Below are 18,569 nucleotides of genomic sequence, written 5' to 3'. Positions count from 1 at the left end.
TGGCATGGTGAGGAGAGGGCAAGCTGGCACCATGGGCACCTCCGTCTTCCTGTGTCTCTTTGTCATCCTCCTTGCCGGGGGCTCCCCGGCAGGCTGTGCTGAAGACAGCGGCTCTGCATCCCACAGTAAGTCTGCTCTCCTGGGCCTGGCGTGGGGACCCCACCTCACTGAGGGTGTGCTGTGCAAGCTTTGTACCCTGTATCCTGGTGGGAGAGCTGTGGGGGCAGCACACGCGGGGTGGGATGTCTGCGTGTGTGTGGGGGGAAGCTTCTGAGCTGCTCTTCGTGTGCCCTCTGCCCCACCCTGACCTGTCCTCTCCAGGCGCAGAGGGAGATGCAGAGAAACTCGTCCTGTTGAACAACATCACGGATGTGGAGGCCTTCATCAGCGGGGCGGAGGTGGCGGTCGTTGGGTTCTTCCAGGTGTGTTGGCAGCAGCTCCCCTCTGCCAGGTGGGAGCCGGATCCTGCCCTGGTGGGAGAGTGGGGATAGATGTGGTGTAAACACCTTCAGACGGCAGCCCCTTCCACAGAAAGGTGCTGGGGCTGTGACAGATGTGTGGGGGGATTAGGGGAGGGGTGCGTGGAAAGGGAGTAGGAGCAAAGGATGACTGTGAAGCTGTTGGTGGGAGCCCTGGAGCGGCAGAAAGGGAAATGCTGCAGGGGAAGGAAGAGGGGAACGTGGGTGGCAGAGAAAGTGAGTGCACTGGCACGGGGTGAGTGGGAACATCAGCTGTTGGCTTTAGTCACTGAGGGCAGCGCAAGGCACTGCCTGCGTGATGGGGCCGAGGAAGCTGGGTCTCAGGGAGCAGTGCTGGTACGGGTCCTCTGACTTCTAAGAGGGTTTGGGCCCAAGCTCAGCTCCCTCTTGGGGGATTATTGGCACAGTCTGTCTGTCTGGCTGCTTCGTTCCCAAAATTGATACCCGTGGGGTCTCTGTCACTCAGTGACTAAACTCAACTGAAATCAGCCAAAGGTGTTAGAGTGACTAGTAGATGTGTGTGTGCCTCTTGCTCTCGAAAGGGCAGGAATACATTTCCTCAGAAAACAACACAAAAACCTTATTGAGTTAAAGCAACACAAAGCAGAGGTCAATAGGATCCTTTTCATTTTTAAGGTCCCCAAGTTGCACCTTTTTTTCTCTCCTTGAGCTCTGCGCTGGGCTACTTCTGCCCATACACTGCCTCATGCCTTTTGGCAGAGAGGACTTCATCCTTTCAAAAATAACTCCTTTCTGGAAGCCCCTTCCTCCTCCTGCCCTGGTCCTGCGGCTGGAGGGCTGCCCAGGGAGGTGATCGTGAGGTTGGTGTATGGCAACAGCATCTTGCAGCACACTGCAGAGCAAGGACCGATGCTTCTGCTGCAACAAGTGTGTGAGTGCTGGAGGCTTACGCCCCAGGGGCCTTGCTAAACACTGATCACAGAGCACCACCTGCCTCGGGTTGGGTGCCTGCAGGCATTCAGAGCTCCTCAGAGCTCCTGCAAGCCAGCGAGGCAATCTGCACAGGCAGAAGGAAAGTTGCTCAGATGTCTCCTTGCCCCTGGGTAGCTGGTTGGGGTTGCGGCAGGGCTGTGCACTGGGACCTCCTGCAGGCAAAGCCTCGTGCCACCAATGTCCTGTGCCACTGCCTCCCTCCTGCTGCACGATTTCATTCACTGATGTTAACAGGACGCTGGTCCCAGGCAGCAGAGGGGGTGCCAGGGCAGGGAGGGATGACTGTGCTGTCCTGCAGTGTGGGGACAGCCCCGGCTGCCAGCAGCCAGCAGCTTGGCGTGTGCTCAATATGTGGAGCACAACAGGGCTGCCTTTTAACAGCAGATAAGGATGTATGAGTGCCATGAGGGCTTGTCTTGGCCCTCCGCCCAAGAGTATATTCATCCAAATAATGCCCATGTTCTCTCTTCACCATAAATCACTTCCCCGCTGCAGCCTTTCATTTCACTGCAGCACGCGGCTCAGCAAGCTCCGCATATAATGAGCATGGTCTCCCTGACTGGGAGCTGCATGCCATGATGGAAAAACAGCACGCTGCTCCAGCAACCCTGTGTGCCTGTGCGAGAAAGGGGCCTGCTTGGCCGGATTAAACCCCATTTTTCACAGGAATGATCGAAAACAAAGTGAGGTTATTCCCACACCATGCTTTAGTGCTCTCACCGCAGCCATGTCGATGAGCTCGCATTTCCAAAACAGGTCACAAGAGCTGTTTTTCTTCGAACGAAGAAAGAATTTTGTTTTCCATTCTCTCTGGGCTCGCAAACAGCTGAGCTGATGGTTCAAATCGAAAAGAAAAACAGAACAATTTCCAAGCACAGACTGTGTCTTGAGGATTTAAATCCAGTAAGTAGGAGTACCAAAAATGCATCCCTCACAAGAAAAGCCAGGAATGGAAATAGTAAGGGATGCTTTAACATGGTCTAAGGCTGCAGTGAATGCTCTCACTTGAAGGGAGCGGACCCCAGCTTACTGAGGAATTGCACAGCTCTATGCTTTGATGCAGCTGTATTTGCTACGTTTAAAGGGTAGGTTTAAGATAGGTTCCTTTTCAAAGGAACTAGGATACCGTTAACCCAGGGTGTTTAAAAAGTGTAACCCACTGACTCCAGAATCAAGAGGTTATCTTAATGATGTATTTTTACCGTGTGTATAGTACACATACGCGCACAAGTGTGCTACCTCTGGGCTCTGTGAGCACACCATCCCACATCACCCCTCCAAGACCTCCAGGGCTCCCCACCACCGCAGCAGGGGGGCGAGAAAGGCGGTGAAGACCAGGCGGGGACAGGCGGGCATCGCAGCGTGTGGCGGGGGGAGGGGGGAAGGCACGGGCCCGGCCGCGAAATGGCGGAGCGAGGGGGCCCCGCGGGCGGCCGGTAGGTGTCGGCCTTGCGCCGGCGTGCGGCGGGGCCGGGCCGGGCCGGGCCGCTCTGCTCTGCTCTCACCGCCCTCCTCTCTCTGTGCCCCGCAGGAGCCGCAGGGGGCCGCGGCGGCCCAGTTGCGACTGGCGGCCGGCCGCATCCCCGAGGTGCCCGTCGGCATCAGCAGCAGCCCCGCCGTCCTGGAGCACTTCGGCGTCTCGGCGAGCACCCTCATGCTCTTCCGCAGGGTGCCGCAGCCCATCTCCTCCACACTACTTTTATTTTATTTTATTTTATTTTATTTATTTATTTTATTATTTATTTTAATCTTATTTTTATTTTATTTTATTTTATTTTATTTTATTTTATTTTATTTTATTTTATTTTCCTTATTCTACTTTATTTTACCTTATTCTGTTCTATTTTATTTTTGAAATTACCCTGCTGACTAATTTTAGTGAGCGAGGTTTTACAACAAGCACTTAAAAACTGCCCCCAACCGTGTTACAGAGGAAATGTAATTGCTGGTTGGTAGTGATAAAGAAAGGGATTAAAGCTGCTCAGCTCTGCCTAGAGCTGGGAAGCCAGAAAGGGCTTATCGTTGATAGTCAGCCTGCACGAGCACACAAAAGCTTACCTGTAGAGCTTGCTGCTCTGAAGAGGTCTTTTACTTTTCGCATCCCTGACACAAGCAGTGTTCTTAACCTGATGAGATGCTCCGTTTTAAGTGCGTGCTCAGTGCTTTGCAAAGAATGATGGCTGTGTTTCTGAGCAGCTAGTCTGGAGCATGGTGTTACTTGGATGGGGTTTCTGTGGTTTTGGGAAGCCTCCTGAGACACATGAAAAGCCTCTACGGGCCATGTTACGGTGGATCAACACAGCAGGCTTGAAAACAAATCTTGCCAAGTGTCGCTTCAGGCAGGCAGAGCTGTCTGTCTCCCTGGGTGCACCACTTTTCCATCATGACTGAAACCAGATCCAGGCTGTGGATCTGCAGCTATAGATGCTCTGCCACCAAAAGAAGTTCCTAACACCCTGATCTGTCTTGGGTCTTACACTATGTTTAGAAGATTTAATTGCCTAAATATGCTTTGGGCATGGACCCATTAATACTGTTACTTTGCAGTTTCTGAGGGATGGGTGCTGTGCAAATTCAATTTATTTATTTATGTATTTATTTATTGACTCCAGCTGTAGCTGCTGGTGCTTCACTCTGAATTTGAAGGTATTCTTGCTGAAATGTAAGGAGACAATGTTTGGAAGGGCCATGTCCTTACTTAAGCAATCCAAACAAAAGCTAAAAGCAGGCATATCAGCTACCTCCTGTTGCCCCATGTGGCACTTGAAAACTGGGTAGAGAGGTATGTCAGAGGGGGAGAGGGACACTAGGTGGTACAAGATGTCCTAAAAGGCTGTGAAGTGCTGTGTCACAAGAACTCTAAGCTGACAGAGTGGCTCAGTGTAATAGAGGAGCTGGATGTGGTAGCTTGGCCAAGTTCTAGATGCAGGTTGTACAACATCACAAAAGCCAGTTTGTTCCCCTTTCTTTCTCATCATTTCCTGCCTCGTGTTTACCACTGGTATTATCCAAACAGTGCAAGGAGAATGATCTAAGAGTGACCAACAGGAAGGCAGGTCCTTTTGTTTAACTTTTTGCTTGCCATGTGCAGATGTTGCAATTTGAAGTAACACCCATCTCAATTTTGGTTCTTAGGCATGGTGATTTTCTTCCAAAAACTTTGAAAAGATCCTTTGTTTATGCACTGTGGCAGATAGTAGGATGACTGCATTGGGAGGGTATTTGATATCTGAAGTGTATTTGAAATGTTTGGATTGTGGGAATTTGTATTATATTGAAACTTCATTGTTCACAGTCCAGTTTTTGCAGCTGAACTCTTGTTTAATAGGAAAAAAAAAGCAAGAAACAAACACACTAGTGAGATTCAAATGGGGTTGACAATTCTCTTACCTAATTTTCATTTTTCCCTAAAATTAAGTTATTCAGACGTTATTTTTTCTTTTATTCTGTGCTGGAGACTGTGTAGGAGTAAGGGGTCAGAGCTAAAAAAGAAAAGAAAAAAGAACTGAGACAGGAACTTGGAATGAAATACTCATTTGAAGAGTACAAAGATGGGTGACAAGGATAGCAGTGAATCAGAGGCATAAACTCATTCTTTCCTTTTGCATAGTATGAAGCACATATAAGGCTGAGAAGTTTATAATTACAGTAGCAGGAAGGGCTGCTGAGACTTCTTTGCATATAGTGGAGCAAAACTGATTTATTCTGTTGAAGGATCTGGCCTGATAGACCTAAAAAGGACCTAATTAACAGATGCTACTAAGCTAATTATATAGAGTGATAAAGACATTTTGGCCAGAGTTTCAACTATTAGAGGCAGGATATTTTTCACCCTTTTTTTTTTTTTTTTTTTTTTTTTCATGGAATCCTAAATGTTGAGAGCAGATGAAGGATATTATTATCCCAACATGAAAACCATGAGTTTACAGAAGCCCACAAAAGTCAAGAGAAAGTTTTCTGTGGAGTCCAGGGTGCTTTCGGTTGGTTCCCAAGGCTCCTCTGATCTCGCCCGCCCAGGTGTTGCACTGGCCTGATCCCATTTACTCAGTACAGCTGCCCTTTCATTTTATGCTGGAGCAAATCTGTGAGAGGAATCAGACAGCACAGTCTGAAAAGCACCAGCTTGGTTTTCCAGAAAAGGCGCAGTGGTCCCCTAACAGATCAAAGACCTTGCGAATGACCACAGAACAGCAAAAAGGGCTTCAGATGTCTGCACACCACTGGAAAAACTAACACAAGTGCTTTCAGAGGTTGTACACATGCAGAGAATAAAATCCAGGGTGTGCATGTGGACATTTTCTCAGCCCCAAGAACCTCGTTCAACACGTGTGTGAAAAATCTTAAAATCTCAAACTTTGATCCCATTGCTTGTCACAGCTTACCACCCCCATGACCCAACTCAATCACCTCCTGCAGTGGTAGTGTACAGCAACTGTGCCCCATTTGGTGGTTTAACCATTATTTGATGTTTGCCTGCTTTTTCTGTTTACCAAGTCAAGCAAACCTCAATAAAATTATATCTTGGGGGTTGGAGGCTGTGAGTGTGGGGAGATGTGTGGCAGGATGGATAGTCCTTTAAAGCTAAAATGTGCTGTGCTTGATTTTTTTTTTCTTCTGCTGTACTGGAAAAAAATCCTCTTTTTATTGGAGAGATTTCCTGCTTGCACAATGTTTCCAGGAAATCCATATAGTCCCGTGCCAATGTTTATTACTTGTAGAAGAAATAGAATAAGCAGATGAAGATTTTAAAGAGGGATGTAAAGCCAAAATCTACGTAAGGAGTTAGGCTATATTAATGATCTCTCCCCACAACTCCTAGAAGAGTTTATCAGCTAATCCTCCCTGTCTCCAGTGCAGTAGGAGCAGATAATGGTAGGGATGTCTGGTCCTCAGGGATTTCTGTTATGCCATGAGTTTGCCTTGTCCTTGGGAGACTGAGGGAGGGTGGAAGATCCTTATCTCAAAGTGGTGGCAGACCTCTGTAGGTCTAATAGTTCTGGACCTCAAGAAATGGGGATTATGTCCTGGAAAGAAGGGGAGGGTGTTGTCCCAGGGGTGGGTGTCTCTGTGGTTGAGAGCCATCAGCAGCTCTGGAGGAGGTACTGAGAGGAGAGGACAGCTGTGACTGGAGGTGTCTTTGCATATCTTCAGGCAGACAATGACCGGAGAGATTTGGATGTGGACAGTGAAGACATCAATGCTGAGAAGATGAGTCGTTTCATTCGGATGAACGAGCTCCGCCTGGTGACGGAGTACAACCCTGTGGTAATTACCAGCTCCTCACAGCCTTCACCCCAGCACTCAGCCTCCTCCTCATGGGCCTCCTCTGGCCCAAGTGTTCATGCATGTGGATGGATGCAAGGGTTGCCACAGTGGGGCTGGGGAAGACACACAACTCTTTGCTGCTACTGCATAGAGTGAGTGGGAGCAGGTGCAGCACTGGGGCATTCAGGTGGGGTGGGGAGGGGAAAGCAGGCAGTTCCTCTGGCCTTCCAATAAATCTGGGGCATTGGTGGGCAAAGAGCTGCATTTCTTACTGCTCCTGCTGCTTCCACCCTTGGGCATTTACCATGTCGTACCACGCCTGCAGGCCCTGCCCATCTCTGTGGCTGGGAAGCCTCAAGAAACATGGGAACCCAAATGACCTGCTTCTAGGAGGCAGGCTTTCCTTCATCACCCAACAAAAAGGGCTCTACATAAACCTGGCTATTTGAAAGCATATTCAAAAGCTGGTTGGAAACTTCCCAAGCAAAATTTTTTCCCATCCCCACCATCCCTCACCCCATAATTTGTCAGTTCAACCAAAAAAAAAAAAATCAGACATGGGATGCTTCCATGCTGGCCATCTTCATTAACTCACCCACCTGACTGACAATCAGAAGGTCCCAGTGCTCCTTCCCTGTAGAGAGGGTGACTGAGGAGTTTGGCTCCTCTGAAGCGCTAGCAGTTCACTGGGCTGGTTGCTGTGAAGCCCAGCTGGCTGCAAGGCTGAGACTGTCATTGCTGACAGGGTCTTTTGCAGACTTGTGAGTGGCTACAGCAATGCTGACCATGCTCAATTTAATCAAAGGAGAATGGCCTGACCTGTTTCAAAGCTGTACCTTTTCAAATGGATGCCAAACATCAGCTAAGAGGGCTGGCACATTTCCCGGTTCAGGTTCAGCCTGCCAGGAGAGAGAGCATTCTGTTTTGGAAATGCAACATTTTCTTTCCAGAGTGAAATACTGCAGAAGTTCTGTTCTTCTTTCTTTGAAAGAAAAAAAAAAAAAGCAGATTTTTTTTTTGTTTACTTCATCTACATAAGGGATATGAAAAACATTTCAAAATGATGGAACATTTCCTAGGACAAAAAAGCTGTACTCTGCCCCGCTGTCCTTACAGCTCTTCGAGATCACCCAAGTAACGACAGTGGGGATGTTCCTGTTATCCTCATAAATGGCCAGGCTTGTAGCCTCCACTGTGGTCTTTTTGCAATTCATCAGATCTTGGCTCTTTCTTCATGCGTTTCTGATGATACTTGGGGCTCTTGCTCCATGGCGTCCCATTTAGCGCCCAGACTGTTTCTTTGACCCAGAGCCCCTGAGCTGTTCAGCCGGTCCCTTCAGACTGGCTTGCAACGCACGTCCCGTTTCATTTTTTCCCGACACTGTGGATCCCTAGCAAGGTGCTGCAATTAACAGTGCCTCCTGCCGTCCAAGGCTTGAAGCCCTTCCAGGTCAGCTAGCATAGCTTGTTTTTTCATAAATATTTATTCCCAGTGCATATGCTGTTTACATCCAAGTATGCTGCAGGTCAGCATGGGCTTGGATCACAGGGATCAAACTGAGTGCTGCCAAGAGTTTCTCTCCCTGTCCTGGGGCCCTTACTGTTTCGCCCACGTACTTCAGTCATTTTTAGGCAGTGCTTACCCTGTGTACCTCCCAGGAGAGTGCAATGTGATCCAGCCATGATGATGAGCTATGCAAATCGCTTGCAAAAGGTTGTGTGGACAGATGCACCTTTGTGAGGAGCTGCCAGAGGAGCTGCTGCTCCAGCCATGCCCCCGTTGTCCTTGTGGCTCTTGGTGCTGCCTGGTTTCACCCTCACCTTCAGCCCTGTCCTCTTCCATGAGGTCTTCTAACGCTCTTTAACCCTGGTTTGCTTCCCCTCTACTCTCCCCTGCCCCATCTGCACAGCACAGAGAAATGAAGTGATACAAAATGTACAATCAACATCAGGCTAAGGGAAAGTCCTGGTCACCAGAAATTGGATGCTTTGTGGTGCACAGCCCTTGCAGACATGCACTCCCTGACCCCGTCCCCGTTACTCCTGGAGCGTGTGGAAACTTTCTGCTCCTCCAGGGAAGTCCTGGCGGGGATCTCTACTGCCTGCACCAGCATGGTTTCGGTGACATGGGTGAGGCAGCAGGCCAGCAGCAGCCTGGCCCTGTTCTGTTTGGTTTGAGGGAGAGGCTGCAGGGGAAGGGGGATGAGGAGCGACTGAGTGCCTGGAGATGGTGCAAAGGCTTCCTGGGCAGTGCCAGCCCTGCCTCCTCACAGAGGGCCATTGTGCGCTGTCCCTGCCCAGGGCACTGCCAGATGCAGGTCCTTCCCCCGGCAGGGCTGCAGAGGCAATTCTAGCCCAAAGCACTCCGTGCTGCCCAGCCCCTGGGGTTGCTGAAATGAGGCTTTGGACTCATCCTTGTTTAACGCACAGCACATGTTGCACAAAGGGATCAAGGGGACACACCAACCCTAGCACCCCAAATCATTCCAGCCTGCTTGTTCCCATTTCAGTCAGGTGCTGGGCCCCAGTGATTCAGGGCACTGTGTTTGGTGGCCTTACCTTTCCAATTCCTTCTTGTCCCTCTAGATGACAGCTTGCTGTATCCAGGCAGTCCCCCTGCCTAGTCACTGACTGGCCTGAGGCCAGTGAGGAATACTCGTAGTTTTCAGACTCTTGGCTCAGGAATAAGCAAAACCAAGAGGTTAAGTGCTTCCACAAAAACCCAGACTGGATCCCTCCTGCTGTAAAGGAGGTTGTCCTGCTTGTTGGGCTGATTTGCAAAGAGACTTCAACTGAGGCGTGAGGATTGATGTCCCTCTGGCAGTGCATCCAATGCGCACTGAATGTTCTCAATCTCCTTGTCTGTGTGTTTTTCTCTCTCTGTCTGTGGTGGCCATGTTTTTGGCAGACAGCCGTAGGTGTGCTGCACAGTTCTCTCGAGATTCATCTCCTCCTGATCACAGACAAAAAGTCCCCAGAGCACCCTGAGCGAATGCACAGATATCGTGTGGCAGCAGAGCTCTTTGAGAAGAAGGTAAGTCCAAACAGAGAGGAAGGGGAGCCATGACAGAGAAAAATAGGAGGACAGTGGTTTCTTCCGCATTGTCTCCTGTTCTGTGCATTAGGGGAGCAATGGCCAAGTGGGATGAACAGACAATTAGCTGGATCATTAAGTGGGGAGGTTGGATCTGTTCATCTTTTGTCAGTTTTGCCTCCATGTGGGAAAAATATCCTTTGTATTCTGCTCCCCCACTCTCTCAGTGGGACAGTGCGTGCTTCCTTGCTTCTGGTCCAGTTTTGTTCCCTTGCCCTGGGAGATGACGAACAGCTGCTGCACTTCAGCCCGGCAGTGGTCACATTCCACTGGTGTGAGAGGTGATCTTGCATATACAGCCTGAGAGATGCCAAGGAGCATTATATAAGTGACCAGACAGCAGTTAATGTCGCAGAACTTCTTAACCCTTAGCCCTCTGGTTGGAATCGTGGGTGGGTTTTGTTGGATTTACCACAGCAAGGTCGTGGGATTGATGGGGTCTTTCAGAGAAATTTCCCCTGGTTCCCACCTCTGTGTGGGCAGAGTTCCCCAGGCAGTTCATCATTCCATGGCTGATTCCTTGCCAGCATCTGATTTACAGGGGAATTTGGGTCAGGGGACAGAGAAAGGAAGATTGGGAACAACAGGCAGGCATTTAACTTGGGGGAGAATAGCAAATGGGAAGAGGTAGAGGATCACAGCAGTGGGGAGGGCTGAACTGAGTGGCAGTGAAAGTGACCGTCCTGGGAGAAATGTGGAGCTGAAGAGTTTGGGTTTGAGAACAAGAATATCTGCATGCATCTGTTTGCAGTACTGAAGGAGCAGATTAAAAATCAAGTATATCTTCATCTCCAAATTGGGGGGGGGAGGGGGGAGGGCACCTCAGAACCATGCACTCTCAGAAGACTTCAGATTTTTTTTATGGCAAGACTTCTTTTGACCTTGCCATCTCTACCACCCATTGTCAAGAGAGCAGGCAGAAACCGTTCATGAAAGTCAAAAGGTCTTTTGAAAAGTGTTTTGCTTTAACAAATACATGCTGATAAAAAAAAGACTCGTTTATCTGAAAAATTCCAGCTGTCACATGTGAGATAAGTGTTACAATGACACCATTATCCTTGCCCATAAGCAGCACAGCCAGATCCAGGTCTCCCCCAAACAGCTAACTTTTCTAAGACAATATTCTTGAGCATCACCGTCCCTTGCTGATGCAGCTGCAGCCAGTTTTCCCCTAATATGATGCCTAGATCTGAGTGAGTGGGAATAATTTTCCTAGAAATCTCTCATGAAGCATTGGATGAAAAGTTGTACTGAAGTCCAAATAATTTATGAATTACCAACAATCCAAATCTTAACATTTTTTTTTTTTTTTACATTTGTGCAGGCAGGTTTCCCACTGAATCAGTCCAGAGGAAGTTTCCCAGAATAAAATATAGGGATTAAAGATGTGGGCATTTGACTAATTATCTGAACATTACTGCAAGGGTACTGCAAGACACCTAGATGAAGGGACTGGGAATCTAGTATGTTCTTTTTTCCCAAAGGAGGGTCATTCTGCAAAATAATTTGTGATTTGGACTGCCTTCTTACAAAGCAGTAAGAAAGAGTAAGGTTACCTCTGTTCAGGTCACCTGGGTCTTAGATCTGGATCCTAAGGAGTAAGCGGAGCAATATGCCCACTTAGGGTTGTCTCCATTTGCTTTTTTTGTGGCTTGCAAATTGTCCTGTTAATAAATGTAAGATTCTTGAATTGAAATTTATTCAGAATTACAAGTGAAAAATTCACAGCCTGTAGGCTGGTGCTGAAAGGCTTGTTTGTGCTGCGGAGTTAGCTCTGTCAGTGGTTTCAGCAAGCATTGCTGTGCAGTGGAGAGGTGTTCAGGCCCACTCTAAGGGTGTACCACTGCATCCAGCAGTGTTTCACAGTGCGTGCAGAGTGCCAGAAGAGAGAGGGGAGACTGGATTTGTGTTACGCCTTCTCCTCAGTGACAGTGCAGAACACTGACACAGGCTTCAGAGGGTTCTCAGGAAGGATTGGGGGTACCCATCCTTGCACACATCTCTGCCGGGGTCTAAGGGAAGAGAAGTCCTTGTTGTTGTCATCACCAGATGTAGGAAGAGGAGAACCTGTTGCTTGAACTCACAGGGAGATGAAGAGAAAGTGCTGGTAAGTGGCTGACCCGAGAGAATGAAAAAAAAGATCATAAAGAGGTGATTTGCCTACCAGTTCCTGGGCTATGGTCCCTTCATCTTTGGTTTGTGATCTTTTCATTTTTGCCTGGGACAAATCTCAAGTTTTCATCTGGAGGACTCTTCTAGATTTGATAGTGGAGCCTGAGGGCTGTAAAATGCTGGAGAGGAAAATGCAAATGTTAGATGATGCTAAGTTACCAAGAGCTGACAAGAATCACAATAAACATGGTGCTTCTCTAGCAGATCTTGAGAAACAATTGTGGGTGGGTAACAGTGAACAGACAGAACTCAGCACTGCAGCTGCAAGAGTGAACCCACCAGTGTCCTTGGAAGGATCCCACAGCGATCAAATATGTGGTCATTTGCAAAAATACTGCCAAGAATCCAAGCTTTCTACTGGAAAGGAAATGTCAGGGTTAGCTAGTGAGCCAAACTAACATGAGCATCTTCAGTTTTCTTTCCACAACATTAGAGTATAACATGATAATTACAGATGGTGTACCTCACAGGTGTTTGCAGAAGTTTTTCAGTAAGATGATGCTGGGAATAACAAAAGCAGCTTCTGCTGCAACTGATATAACATGGCTTATAATGTCAGAAAGATGTGGGTAGTCATGTTCTCAAAGTCCCTTTTAACTTATATGTAGACCCATTTAGAAATGAGTTCTGAGAAACTGCTGAGAATCCTTCAGGAGGTCTTTTATGAGAAGGAAAGGATGGTGTCCTTTCTCTTGGACACTGTCATTCACACACTTCTTATTTTTCTTGCCAGACTTTGATTGCTCCAGAACTGAGACAGATTATCTTTAGAGATGCCTCCTTTTAGCCATAAACAGGGAAACTCATAAATATGGAATGTCTGTCACTTGGCAGATATTTGAAGTAAAGCTGTTTTAATAGCTTTTTTGTTTAATTCATGACTGATGTTTTCTTTTTGTTTTGGTGTTCTATGTAAGCTACTCAAGAAATTACTCAAGTTTCAGAATTTTTTTTTGGCTTATACAGTCTCCTAAAAATGAAGGTCACAGCTCCATAAAGCTCAATATCAAACACTGTATATGAAGCTTGACCATCCTTCCTTTTGGTCTTCTGTAGAGAGAAAACTAAGAAACATGAAATTGGTTTCTACCATTGAAGTACTATTTTCAATTACATTGAGTTCCTTGGAAAATAACATCATTCCATATCTTAGTATTTACCAGGAACTTCATGTTCTAAAAGCACTGGGCTAGGAAGCAAGTTGTCAAGACACCAAGACAGCACCAGTGTAAAAAAATCTTTGAAAGAGTGTACTGCAGATGACAGTGCACAGATAATACTGCATTGTGTTCTGTGTTCTTAGAATATCATGTCTGGAGGGAAGAATTTGTTTTGAGAGTTCCTCATACGTACACTAGAACCTTCACTGTCTCTAGTAGCAGGTCTCTGAACACAGGCAAGAAGATTGGTACAAGATAAAACAATTTCATAGAAAATTGCTTCAGGAGTAAAAAAAATAACTATTGTAGAGGATAGTTTGAAATAGAAAACAAGTTTTCTATTTTGGATGAAACTACATAATTTCTAGCAGTGATATGAGAGTTGGCATCATAAGGGGAATTTGTTTTGGTGAGCTATAGTTTTGGTAAAGAGTTTGAGCAAAGACTTTAGACTGTATTCAGCACTGGTGGAGGAGGATAAGCATCCTTTCTTCCCTTCTAAAATATGTGAAATAAATTGCCTGTCACCATTTATTGTAGAGGTTGCCCTAGATCACTGCCTGAGACCAGACCAAGATTTGGCTATCAGGACTTAGGCAAAGTGAATTTTGTCTGAGGGTCAATACAATTTTCCATGGTTACTGCATTTATTCTTTATGATTAGAGTTAGCTGGGAATCATAAAACAAAATAAATTTTGTATGAGAAAATGCCAGTTCCACCAGGTGGAATCTATCATGGACATGTCCCCATTCAGAAATCTGCTTGGTTTCTTGCTGCTGAGGTGACTGTCTTCCAGTGCTTGTGGCCTCAGTGCAAGGGCACCCTACAGGCTGCCTCACAGTTGTGACTTCAAGGCAGCACCAGCCTTGGCAGGAAGCCTGGAGTGCATCCAGTGCAGGATGCACAGATTCATGAATCCTGAAGGAGGAGTCATGCCACGTAATTGCACTTAGAAGAATATATCATTCTTAAACACATGTGATTGGCATTAAGGTGTCTTCTTTCGACTGACAGTGGGCAGATAAAACTGTTGGCTCTCCCTTATTTCTGGAATATCATTCACAAAAGGGGAAGGAACTTTTGCTGTACTTTGTCATTCTGCAAATGTGTGAGCCAAATGTGAGTCATTAGAGGGATCCAAGTCAAGAACTGTGAATGATGTTATCTGTCCTAGCTGAGGGGCCTACTGTTCATGTGTTTTAATTGTTTTCTTCTGCAAGGAAGGAAAAAAAAGTTTGGGGTTCTAATGCTCAAACTTTTTATCCTTTTATTCTTACTCTGTTCTTTGTGTTCATAGATAGCTTCTTAGTTTGGGTATTTTTAACAAAGGCTGGAAACTTGATAAAGGGAAGAATGTTGACTAACGTTTATATTACCATTTTAAAATGCTACTCATCTGTTTTAAAGCTGGAGGAACTTTTGCATAGAAAAAAATAGCATTTAACAAACTAGGTATTCTAAAAGCTTTTTTTGATTAAATTTGTGTTTAACATTTGATTAACAAAATGTTGTTGTCTAGTGAATCTTTCATAGAGAAAACCAAAAGTTGGTGATTGAAATGATGAAAAATATGATACCATCCCCTGTACCATCCCTCTGAAAGTGCTTCCCTCCAACAGTAACCTCTGTTTCCAGTTATGCATGTTGGAAAGAGAGCCCTACAGCAGAAGGCTTGTTCAAATTCTTTCTGCCCCAGCTGAAAGCTTGGAATTCAATTCTTAGATTGGATACTAAGATCTGTGACCCTTGGATTTGTGATGCTTCTCTAGCCTGGTGTTTTATCCTACAAAAGGATGAATTTAGCACTCTGGGAGAAGTTCCCCACAACCTGTCAGCTCATTAGCTTGTTGCCCTTAGGGCACGGTTGACTTTTGGCAGAGAAATTGCAAGTGGTAGATGTCTGTCATATCCAGTGAAACTATTGTTCTCGTTTCTTTATCACACTGATTAACTGCAGTTAAACCTTATACCAGCCTAAATATCCCCTCTTCCTATTGGCTGTTGCCTAGGAAAGTTTCCAGATATATCTGGTTGTTTTCTTTGCTGTTTTGCTTTTGTTTTTGCAGAACACATTTAATAAAGGATTGTAGATTTACCAAATTTATTTTTAGAGAAGAAAAAGTTTTGAACTAATTTGAGTGTTTTTGATTGAAAAGAAAGGAAAACATGAGTCACAGCCTGGGAACTGGGCATATCATATTCACATTGCATTAATGTTCTTTCTTAAACTCCTCTTTTTTCTTGTATAAATTAGTCATACCCATGTCCATAGGCACGTTGTATATGCTAGGTCCAGTAGACTGCAAGGTTTAAAGGGAAGATCAAGTGATGCATATTAGCTGGATGTTTGTTTCTTTGGCTTGGATGTCACCTGCCGAAGGATTCTATTTAATCAGATCATTGATTAAATTGTTTAATTGCTGTATTTATTTTATGAAATTTATACATAATGTTTGTATTTACTATTAAGAGATGATTTAACAAACATTTTTGAGGTAGCTGAACATTTTACAGAAAAATCTTTAAGATTCCAAAATTTTAAATTTTTACAAATTCCTAGTGTACCCTTTAAGACTTCAGTTGAAATTTACTCTTAAATAAATCATGGGGTAGGTCAACAATTCTGATAAATCATTACTATTGAATTGGCCTGGCAGTATCCTAATCGTTGTCTTGGTCTTGCTCTCCAAGAGTATTCAGGAGCCCAGAAAAATACAGGCTGTTCTCACCCTGGCTTACTCATTGAGGGGCTTCTCTCCCCAGGTCTGACAAGTCTCCACTGAGATTGGCTCTACGTACAGTGGTGTCATGCCAACAATTCCTGTTTCCCAAATGATTGCACCTTCATTTCTAGTCACTGCAGCTGACATAAATACACCCTTTGTGTTTGGTACTCTCATATTCTTATCCTTGCTGGCTTATGCTGCCCTGTACTTCACTCCCACATTCCTGCAATTGAGTTTGATTTTCCACACACCAAAATACCTTTTTAACATGCCACTCTGGGTCTTACATGGATGTGAGCATATTATCCTGAAAACATGCAAAAAGAGGCATCAGCTTCTTCTACATGTGCCTTTGAGATGAAAGACATTTTTTTTCTTCATCTATTAAGAGAACAGGAGACTGCCTTCCTGCCATACTATGAATATATTTTTAAAGAAGAGAAAACAAGACTTTTTGTTTGGTAGTGTACATATGGACTAGATAAAATACAGAAAAATTCACTGCAAGGAGCAGTTACTGGCAGAAGAAATTGTTATTCCAACAGAGTATGGTAGGTTTTCACTAACTCATTTCAGAAATATCACTATTAATCTTTGAATGATTGTTGTTTGGGGATCTCTTTTCTCTCTCAGTCTCTGTTTAGCTCACATTTTATCTCTTATTTACATCACAGATTCTCTTTATCCTGGTAGACATTAATCTGAAAAGCAATGAACAAGTGATGGCATACTTCAAACTGAAGAAGTCCCAGCTTCCAGCTCTGGCTATATTCTACACACCAGATGAGGAGCACGATGTGTTGCCCCTGGATGAATTCTCTGTTGAGCGTGTGCAGGACTTCTGTAATACTTTCTTACAAAGAATACAAAAGGTAAGGGAGCACTCCTGTACAGTCTACAGGAAGCTGGGATCTCGTACGAAGATGGTGTTGCTCACAAGGCTCTTCAGGAGATGACTTCAGTTCCTTGACTTTGTCCCCAACCCTGCCACCTCCTCATTTTCATTTTTACTTGCATTAGATCTAGAGCAGAGCAGATATGGATGTGTTTGCAGAGCCTCTTTATTCATTGACATCTGCCTTCTTAGTCTACAGCAAAAAGACTTCTCTGACCTCTGCAACTGTATGGAGGTCTCAGTGGAAGCATCTGTTTTCTGGGAGCAGCAGCTGGGGAGGTAGGGTGAAGGGTGCATTAGGACAATGAGAATGGTCATGGTGGCTGTCAGCAGTTAGGAGGGGATCAGGGAGACAGTGGCAGGGATAGGAAGGAAATTTATCAAGAAGGCCACAGAGCAGAGTATACAGATGTGCTCAGGACTCTACTGGAGGTCAGGGCTGGGAGAGGAACAATTAAATCTCCGTGAACACTCAGTGTTAGCGTTCTCTCTTTGTCAAATGTCACCTTTATGTAACACATAGGCTTTGTGCATCAGGACCCTCTGTTATGCAATTGAAATGGGATAGGCAGGGCAAAGGCATGGAGAACAGAGGGAAGCACTTACGTTGGCTTGTTTCCTTTTATCACTATGCTGAGAAACTGAACCATGTCAAAACTGATTTCATGCCTTTGATATGTTTTAGAAAGAAGAGGAACAAGAGAAGAAGGCCGTCAATGAGGAACTCTGATTCTTTCTAAGCCAACAGGATGACTGTGCCTAGAGCCATCTGTTCTTGGTGTATGAAGAGTTCACTGAGCCTCACTGATCAGGAATTCCTGGGATAATAGGATTAAGGGGCCAAGTCAGCCATGGATTCCCATCTCCATGCTATGTACATATATGCCGTCTGTCCTCTCTCCACATCTCTCTTCCCTTCTGATTTGCTCTTTTCTCATTTCTTAGATTTGCTCTGCTATTGCAATACCCGGTGTCTTTCCATACCACCTCTGATGGAGCAAAGGGCAATACAGCAAAATGGCAATATCACAGATATAGCTTGTAGTTCCCAGAGAGACTGACAGATCTGTTTCTCTCATGGTGCCTGACTTCTTCTCTTTGCTTTTGGTGCTATGCTGGGATCCACTGTCAGCCTCTCCTGACACTAGAAACAGATTGGTTCCTTGATGTCACATGAACTTTTCCATTTATTTTTCTAAATAAAGCAGAAAGTCAGTAACCTGATTTGTATGCAAATACGTGATTTCCCACTACCCATTTCTGCCTCTTAAGGACAAAGCCTATGTATTTTTGAATGAGTAAGCTCAAAAATCTCTCTCTGAATATAGCCAGGCTTGCAATGTCTGAGCAGATGGATTAGTTGCTAAGAGTCATTCCCCATGGAATTGGACCTCTGACCAACAGATCCATGAGGACAAGAGATTTCTGTGAGGTTCTGAGATAAGAAGAGCACTGTGTACAGCAGATCTGAGCTGCTGCAGGAAAAATTAGTGAGATGCAGGCTGAGGAATGGAAGCTGTTGTAGAATGGCAGTAGAAAGTTGCATTGCAAGATAGGAACTACCTTCACACTGCATTAGAGGGAAAGGCTGTTGTCTGTAGGGATCGCAGGTGTCTGGGGTCTCAGTTCTGGTACAGAGGGGGTGAGGTATATGAGCTATGTCTCTTCTGCTGTATGAAATGCATGCAATAGCCTTGCCTCATACTTGGCCCAGCATCCTTTGGCATAGAGCATGAACGCTCCTGTCAAACAGTGACTGCTTTGTGTCTCAGGGCTTGAGAGACTTGGCTTGGGACAGGGAGTCGAAGAGGCGTAGAGCTGA

The 18,569-nt window shown here is 45.6% G+C and overlaps 1 protein-coding gene across 1 annotated transcript; it reads left to right on the top strand.

Annotated features, from left to right (window-relative positions):
* The first annotated feature begins 4 nt into the window (after nt 1–4).
* Nucleotides 5–17,791, top strand: ERP27 (endoplasmic reticulum protein 27). The gene is made up of 7 exons (XM_035551911.2): nt 5–125; nt 322–422; nt 2,965–3,102; nt 6,585–6,698; nt 9,607–9,732; nt 16,527–16,724; nt 17,433–17,791. Exons 1-7 carry the CDS (start codon nt 5–7, stop codon nt 17,475–17,477), a joined length of 843 nt encoding a protein of 280 aa, XP_035407804.2. The 3' UTR covers nt 17,478–17,791.
* The last annotated feature ends 778 nt before the right edge of the window (nt 17,792–18,569 follow it).

Source organism: Cygnus atratus, chromosome 1 (assembly GCF_013377495.2).
Source record: "Cygnus atratus isolate AKBS03 ecotype Queensland, Australia chromosome 1, CAtr_DNAZoo_HiC_assembly, whole genome shotgun sequence".
In the NCBI taxonomy this organism is placed as follows: domain Eukaryota; kingdom Metazoa; phylum Chordata; class Aves; order Anseriformes; family Anatidae; genus Cygnus; species Cygnus atratus.
The sequence above is the reverse complement of the archived record's forward strand: the minus strand, read 5'-3'. Positions and strand labels throughout refer to the sequence as shown.